At 48.6% G+C, this 8,546-nt stretch overlaps 1 protein-coding gene across 7 annotated transcripts in view; it reads left to right on the forward strand.

Moving 5' to 3' along the window:
• The window catches only part of DCUN1D3 (defective in cullin neddylation 1 domain containing 3), a 34,891-nt gene extending 29,771 nt beyond the window's left edge, over window positions 1-5,120 (forward strand). For all 7 annotated transcript variants that reach the window (XM_074323137.1, XM_074323142.1, XM_074323138.1 and 4 more), the window contains one exon: window positions 8-5,120. In XM_074323137.1, the coding sequence (XP_074179238.1) occupies window positions 8-491 (484 nt within the window). In that variant the 3' untranslated portion in view covers window positions 492-5,120. The remainder of the gene's footprint in view (window positions 1-7) is intronic.
• The last annotated feature ends 3,426 nt before the right edge of the window (window positions 5,121-8,546 follow it).

Below are 8,546 nucleotides of genomic sequence, written 5' to 3' on the forward strand. Positions count from 1 at the left end.
GTTGCAGGAAGGAGTTTTTTGATGGCTGCAAAGCAATAAGTGCGGACAGCATCGACGGGATCTGTGCGCGGTTCCCGAGCCTCTTGACAGAAGCCAGACAAGAGGACAAATTCAAGGATCTCTACCGGTTTACATTTCAGTTTGGCCTGGACTCAGAAGAAGGGCAGCGGTCGCTGCACCGGGAAATAGCCATCGCCCTGTGGAAACTCGTCTTCACCCAGAACAACCCTCCTGTGTTGGACCAGTGGCTCAACTTCCTGACGGAGAACCCCTCGGGGGTCAAAGGCATCTCCCGGGACACATGGAACATGTTCCTGAACTTCACTCAGGTCATCGGCCCCGACCTCAGCAACTACAGCGAAGATGAGGCCTGGCCCAGTCTCTTCGACACCTTTGTGGAGTGGGAGACGGAGCGGAGGAAAAGGGAGGCGGGTGGGAGGCGCGCGCTCAGCTCAGGGCCCGAGGGCTTGTGTCCCGAGGAGCAGACCTAGCGCTGGGACCTGCCCGCCGCCCGGAGCCACCGAGGGAATGGACCTTTCTGGAAATTACTGAAGATCCGGATATTTTCTACTTTACACCTTTCTCTGCCTTGTATCTGAAAGGGCTCTAAAATGCTGTATCATGTTTTAGGCACTTTCTTCACTTTTTGGTTATTTTGGTTATTTCTTTTTTGGGGGGAGGGTGCCCCCCAAATATTTGAACCTGGTTACATGTTGTGCATTTCTTTTTTTTTTTTAAAGCCTTCAGATAGAATAAGCCTGCCTTTTCTTGCACAAATGAGATTTTTTTTTTTTTGCGGGGGAGGGCATAGGACAGGGAGGAGGGCATGGGACGTTAGGCTGAATTAACCTACAAGAGGAAACAGTGCCAGGTCTCAGTTTTGCATATTGTTTTTCAGGGCAGGTCTGTACTGTGTGTAGTGCTGTTTACATGGTTGAATTTAGGTTGTGATGATTATTTTTAAAGATTTACACAGAGTTGACTAGCAGTGTTAACTGTTAACCACATCGCATTAATTCCCAGACGATTTAAAGCTCTTGGAGAGCCGAGGCCAGCCAAGAGCGGTGGTCTGGTGACACCCCCCTCTGAAGCTCATTTTCTGAACCCCTTGTTTTCCTCACTTCTTGCTCATTCCTTCTCTGACCCATTGCATTTCGTGCCGAGTTGATCCGTCACCATGCTGCACCTGTCAGTCAAGTGAGCGGTTTTTTAGAACCTTGTGCTAACAACCACTTAAAACATCGAACACAGAGAAAGCAGTGCTACCTCAGTTTTGCTGGAAGAAGTAGACTTTGATAGTTTCCTTTCTTTGATGAATTTTCTGTATTTTCATGTTGTAAGTGGAAATACGTTTTGTTTTTTTTTCTTTTTGTTTTTCATTTGCCTCGGAGCCAAAGTTTCTGTTCCTGGTGGTCGGAAAACTGTGCCTGCCGGCCAGCTGACTTGAAGGAAAACTGTGGTGTGGAGCTCTGCTTGAATTTTTTTCTTATTTTAAACATTTTTTTTGAGTGTCATCAGCTTACTTGTCTGGCAAGTGCAGAAGCCTGGGGCTGGCCTGAACTCTGCCAAACAAAATACAGACGTGTATTTAATAGTTAAACGTGTGCCCTTTTTCCCTTCTTGCTGCACCCATGTTGTCACTGAGCCCCTAGGAGTTATTTATTATCTCGTCGTTTGTGTTAGGCTCATTTGGGGTGATGTGATAACTGTTTAGGTTTACATGACCCTCTTCTCCTTCCCCTCCCCCAAATATGTATATATACATATATAAGATATGTATATATTTTACCTATATAAAATATATATATACACATATATGTATCTATATTCCTTTGTTTCTTTGCCTGCTAAAACTGGCCATAAAGGAGGCAGCTGCCTTCACTATATAAAGTATAAGAAGAGTGCCAGGGAGCGTTTCTAACGGAGGCTTTTGAATCTGAATTTGGACCATTTTCACTAAAGAGAAGTTGAATTTTCACAGTCTTCTCACAAGAGGGAGGCCCAGGCGACTCTGCGTGCTGGCCCCGTAAGTCCAGCTTCGGCCAAACTGCCACACGCGAGCTGACTCTGGTCTGACCTGGTCTTAGTAGAGGGTCCTCGTTTTACCATTTAAAAAAAGACGTCCTCAGAAAACCGTGCTGGAGGGGTGGGTGGCAGGGACTTGGACAGTTCGGCTTCCAGCACTTTTGAACAGATTGAAAAGGGAATCTTTTGAATAAAACCTTATAAAATATTTATACTTTGGAGGCAATGAGAGTTTGTCTATGAAACATAGGGACTGTCGCCCCCTAACCACCCCCACCTCCCTCCCGGATATGTTTCTTAGCCTGGGCAGGAATTGCTTCTTTTGAGTTTCTTATAGATTCGGGCTCCCATCTTTACAAAGATGATGAAGGAGTTTCTGCAGTCAGTGTTTTTCCAGAATTGACATCGACATAGAGAACGTAATTGGAGTTTGCTTTTTGTAACCGTAAAACCTGGGAGACGCCCCTTCTAGGGGTGGATGGGGGGCTTTGAAGTCAGCCACAGTAGGTTAGCTCTCCTTCTGGAAAGCTGAACAGGGTGTCAGGCCAGATGTCTGTCTTTGTTCCAGCCTAAGACACAAGATCCTTGTATAAAGAGCGTTTTCTAGAGACCCCAGCTGGTTCTGGGGGCTCAGCTGTACTCGGGGTACCCAAACTGAGTTCTTAAAGAGACCACCTTCTCATCCAGCCAGTCGGCAACCCCCCACCCCCCATTGTTCCCGTTTCTGAGTTGGGTAGAGGCTGAGTCAGGGAGAAGGCCGGTGGCTCCTAGCCGGGTAAGGCTCTTTTCATCCCAGATCACAAGGGTGTACGACAGAAAAGAGCACCAGGGGAGGCCCGTGGACCCTGCGAGCTGGAGGCACCCGATCCACCCCCACCGCCAAGGAGGCCTCCAGCCATGCATTAGGCAGACTGTACTGGGTAGATTTTGTCTTTTAACGAACTACCAGCTTCCCCAGCCCCCACAGAAGAGCCATTTCAAAAATGAGTCTGGGTTCTGTTTTTCGTGATATTGTTGTTACAGCAGAGCACATGAGAAGCCAGAAGAGGGAGCAGTCAGGGAGGGACTTACAAGCTCCTTCCAGGTTTTGGGTCCCTGATGCAAATTCTGCCCGCCAAAGCAGTTTTCTGCAGAGGGACCCGGGGTGGTGTGTAGGGTTTGCCGTTACCCTTCTGGAAAATAGGTCGCTGTTCTCTTCACCTTAATGAGTGTGCAGGCATTGTGGGGAAGGGGCCAAGTGCAGGCCCCTCAGCTCGGCCAGGGCCCCCTTCACTCCAGCAGTGTAACACCAGGGTGATGTGGAGAGAGGCCAGATGTGGCCGCCATTTTGAAAAGAGGCAAATTATCTGAGGGGCACTACGACAGACTGGATTAATATGTGCTGGAAAATGGCTAGGTTTTGGCAAAGGGCTTTGTGAGCGTCTCTGGGGTTTCTTCAGCAACTTAGTGGAAAACTGTATGAAATGACGTGTTCATTGAACGGCTCTTCCCCCATCCCTGCCAAATTGCTAAATTTGAGTGCGTCGTTCGTAGCCCTACCTCCTGTGATGACACTGCTTCAGCTGGTTGCCCCAGCAGCTCTCCCTCATCCCTGCCAGATGTGCCCACATCTGTGGGTTGGGTGCAGGACCCCATTCCAATTTCTGGTAAAAATCTAGAGCTAGGTGAAGATCCAAGTTTCAACCAAGCCCCCAGGCCCAAGGAAACCCCGTTGAAAATGTACAAGGCCATGGTTTCAGTGTTAAAAGGCTTAAGCCACACAGTATTGGTTGGCGTTTGAAACGGCAGTGATCTCTCGGGGGGCTGGCGCCAAAATTGAGTCCTCAGCACTGCAGCCTGCAGGGCGTGGGGCTCTGTTCACGGATGGCCCCCCATCCGATGCCATGCCAAAGTGTCTTAAACAGTGGTGGGAAGTTCCTGGGAGAAGGGCTAGGGTTGAAGAGTTTAAAAAGCAAACCAGATCTGTCCTTAGGACTGTGTTTGGGCTGCCACGTTTACAGTGAGGCCTTGGGTGCAGTGAAGGCCAGAGGTAGCCCCATGTACCCAATGACAGGGCAAGGCTGGAAGGAAGCAGCTGCTGGGGTTGCGTGGTTTGCCTGTGTTTCCACCTTTCTCACGTCTCTCATGTGTGGTGAGCGAGGACGTGAACATCTTGGCTAATGGACAGAGGTCTTCCTTGGGGAACTCCAGCAGTATGTTGTTTAATCAGCGGAAAGGACTCTGAAAAGTCATGGCTGTATATGACTTGGGACTCATTTGAGGACACGTGACGTTGGCCCTTCTCTTACTCCAGGTGTGTTTTCTGAATTACATGGAGGGGTTCCCCACTCGCCTCCCTGTGGAGTTTACACCTACGGGAAGCGGGAATTGCGGCATAAATTCAGGGTAACCTGGACTGGGTCTGCGTATCAGTGAGACCCGAACGTGTCCCCTTATTGAAAGACCAACCTGATGCTTGAGCTCTGGTTCAGAAACGCAGATGCTTCAGCTTCTGACCCGGTGCTGGGGCATCACGTCATCCCCGCTGCTCCTCAGCTCAGCCTGCTCTCAGTTACCTACTTCCGTGGCCCACGTCCCCTCCCCGCTTTCAGCACAAATCGGGGATATTGCCAAAGGAAGCCATTCAGCAGCTGCTGTGGGTTCCCTGCCCCCCTATCCCCCCCAACACAGTTATTCTGGGAGAAGTGTCTTCGCTTTGGCCCTGGCCCCGGCCCCAGCCCCGAGTCTGTGCTATGAATTGCTCTGACCCGTTGCACTAATGAATGCTTGGTTTCAAAGGGGGGATTTGAAGCAATAGGCAAACGGGGCTTGGATGAGTCGGTCCCACAGACACTCTGCCTTAACCCGCTGAGGTGACGAGTCCTCCACGCATGTGACCCTCCACCTTTGTGGATTCCTCTTGGTTGGTGACCAGTGTTTCTTGAGGTCAACACTTGTGTTTGTATTCTCTGCACTGTTGCACTCTCCAAATGGCTCCTTGAATATTTTTATTAACTCGTTACACACAGTTTTTGTCTTTGTCTACATTATTTCTTTTGATGTTTTTTTATTTGAAAGGTTACCTGCTGTTGGATTTAATAAATTTGTTTACTTGACTATTGACAATTCTGGAACAAACAAACAAAACCAGTGGCTTTATTCTGGGGCAGGATTTATCCGCTGGGAGCCTCTTCCAACCTGACAATGGATGGTAGTTCCTATGTTCTGGAAAATCCAGATACTGTGGACCCTCAGACTTCAGACACATGCTGACCTCCCGCTCATCAAGCTCAGTGATCTTGGGGTTCCCAGCACTTGTAGGCAAAAAGCAAGTGAGTCATCACAGGGTCACTTCCTAAATAGTCTGAACTTAGCAAGTGATGTGGGTTCCCATGAGGAATGGAAAGCAAGCACTGTGCTCAGGGGAAGACGTCTACGTCTGTCAGGTTGGCAGTGACGGGCAAAGCTGAGCTGAAACTCAAGGGCCACAGCGGTGTGACCTGTGGCAAAGGAGTGAAGTTCCGAGTTTCCTTTGACTCATCTGTGAAATCAAGAGACCGTTATTTCCGTCGGTGTTAGGATTTAAATGAAAGTGTTTATAAAGCACCTAAGCTGTAGAAGTGTAAGGTCCCCAAAAGGATGTCAGGTGAGTAATGCTGGGAACCCAGAGAGTGGGGGAGGGGGTTGGCAGTGTGGTCCCACATGGTCACACATGACCTTTCACAGGTCACTGCCTGTCTCGTGGGCCCAACTTCCCTCGGTGCCAAATTGGGGGAAGATGGGAAGCTCAGACTAACATGAGCCTTCGTGGTGCCATGTGGCTCTTACATTGTAGAAGCCCGATTACAGCAGACCACTTCTGACCCTTAGCTTCCTTGCATTGTCTTTTCTGTCTAGTTATTGTTTCTCTTCAGGAAAGCGATTGGCCAGCTGTCTTCTTTCTTTGACGGAGGCCCTAATGGCCTCCCCAAAGACTCCCAGCCTCCTGTGGGTAGCTCCTAAAAATAAGCACGGCGGTGAGACTACATGTGCTTTTCTTTGTCTTTCCAGTTGGAAAGGGTTTGGGAGTCATGGCTACACCCTCTCTAGCTAGGAAGAGGGTTATAAAGTTTTTCTCACTGAACTGGAATTTTCTCTTTCCCTCCCTCATTACCACGGTCAGCAGCATCAGAGGCAGGCTGGAAGGAAATCTGAGGGTGGCCTTTTTTTTTCCCTCGCTTAAACCTCCAGAACACGTCCTTATTCCCCAGCTGGCTCTTGGGCTTGTGTCATCTTCTGCGCTGTGGCCCTTCTGAGTTACTGAGCCCAGCTGGGCCTTATGGATGGAGGTGTGGGGACAAACGAAGTGAAAGACGCTGACCTGTATGGAGCCCAGAGCTATTCCAAGTGGTGTCACCGTGCTGTACAGGTTACATACAGCTGAAACCCAATTTTCGGATGGATGAAGAGCGAGCACCCTCTTCAGCTGCCAGAGGAGCTTAACTGCATGTGGAGGGGACTTTCTCTAGTGAGAGAGCTGTGCTGAAGGGGGTGCCGAGGGCTCCGGAGTACACAGGGCCCCTCAGCCCTGGCGTCGCCCGTCCTCCCAAATCCAGCCAAGGCACAGGTCTGGGTTGGCTCTGGGTTTGGACCCAGGTCCAAAAGGGCTAGTCTGCCTGGCAAGGGAGCCAGACTCACCTCTCCACGTCCTTCCCTTTGCTATGACTTCTGAGGATGCCCTGTCTTAGGAAAGCAGTAGGCTCTTCTCTGGCTAACTGCCTTCCTGTGGAATGCTCCACCCTCGATTCCTGGGCCTCGGGTGCTGAGCAAGTCCTAGTGGGTTCCGGCTGCCGTGCAGCCAGCCAGCGAGCGGCGAAGCATCTGACTAGTGTTCTGTGGGCCTGTCTGCGTTCCCGTGGGCGTGCTGCTGACGTGGCCAGTGAAGCAAGATGTAGGACTACAATCAGTGTGGAACTAGTGTCAGACCAAAGAAAACAGGGACACAGGCTCTGCAAGCATGTATGGACTTACATAATAAAGGAGGCATCCTCCTGTATTGGTAAGTAATGAGAGATAATTGGCTGAAAGCTAAATATTTGGGGACTATTTACCATATCCTGGAATAAACTCCAGGAGGAATAAAGGTGTAAGTGTAAAGATTAAATCATTAAAAATATATATACATGTCAATAGATACTAAATTGATCTCTGGATCAATAAAGACTTTTTAAGCATAAAAGGAGAAATCATAAAAGAACTAAGACTTTAAAATAAACTAGAAACATCTTTGCAATGATCAACAAATGCACACTATACTTAATCTATAAGACCTTAAAAATTCAGGATGGAAAGTAAACATGGAGGAAGGCTATTGACACCTCACTGAGGAGAAACAATTGGCCAAAAAGCTTCTGGAAAAAATGAATTTCAATAAAAGATATTAAAACAGCAGAAATGAAACCTGTAATGAACAACTTGTCTAACTTACCAAATTGGCAAATATTTGAAATATATCCATGCTAGCAAACACTGGGTAAAAGCTTTCTTGGAATTAACAGAACTTTAAATGTTCACACTCTTTAAGCAATAATTTCACTGCTAGGAATTTTTCAAGATGTGTCATGTGCCAAAGATGGATGTGCAAGGACATAAGCGGGAGCGTCATTTGGGAATGGAACTGTTTCCGAACTTCTGGCACACAGCATGTTGGAATATTATGCAGCTATTAAAAACTCTGCTCTTGAATCACGGAACGAGTATGCCAGGAGATGGTAAAGTAGCGGCTGTCATTAACTCTTAGCGGTGGATTAGATGTGATTTTAACTTTTCTGTATTTTTCAAGTTTCATGAATGGATTTCCTGTGTAATAGGGAAGGGGCTCTTTACAAAGACGGACAAAAGGAAATGCACAGATATGCCCTGAACCACCAACCCACGGTGGGCGAGGCGGCTAGAAGGTGGGAAGGAACACGACAAAGCCTAAACCAAGGGTTCTGCAAAGCCCTTGGAGCCGTGCTTTTCCCCCAAAGGAGAAGCTGCTTCTCTAGCAGCTGCCTTGGCCGCTCTGCATTGGCTGCCGAGAAGGGTGTGGGAGGAAAAATGCACAGACGCACTTAGGAATGGAATGTGTGTTTTGCAAGAGGCCAAGTTGGCAGCTTTGGCTTCCAAAAGGTGGGAGCATCAGCCGAAAGAACAGTGTGTGCAGACGGAGGCCCCAGAGGCCTATGGTTCTGGCCCATCTGCAGAGTCCGGGAGTTGGGGGCCCATGACCATCCAGAAGGAAATGGCCTTGGCTACTCCCAGGAGCACAGGGAGCCCTAATGTGCTCTGTGGTTTTGCAGGTGATAAAATGTCACTATTGATCACTGTGCTTTCCCTAATGTGATCCTCGTAAGAACCGTATGAAGGAGGTACTAATGTCCCATTTTAAAGATGAGGAAACTGAGGCTCAGGGAACAGAATTCGTATATGGCCCACTACTCGGTCATTTGCCACAAGCTGGCTCTTGGAATTTTCACACTAACCCTTAAAAGTAGATCCTTTCTCATTTTATACAGCCGTGG

The sequence above is a fragment of the Rhinolophus sinicus genome, linkage group LG18, assembly GCF_036562045.2.
Source record: "Rhinolophus sinicus isolate RSC01 linkage group LG18, ASM3656204v1, whole genome shotgun sequence".
NCBI lineage: Eukaryota > Metazoa > Chordata > Mammalia > Chiroptera > Rhinolophidae > Rhinolophus > Rhinolophus sinicus.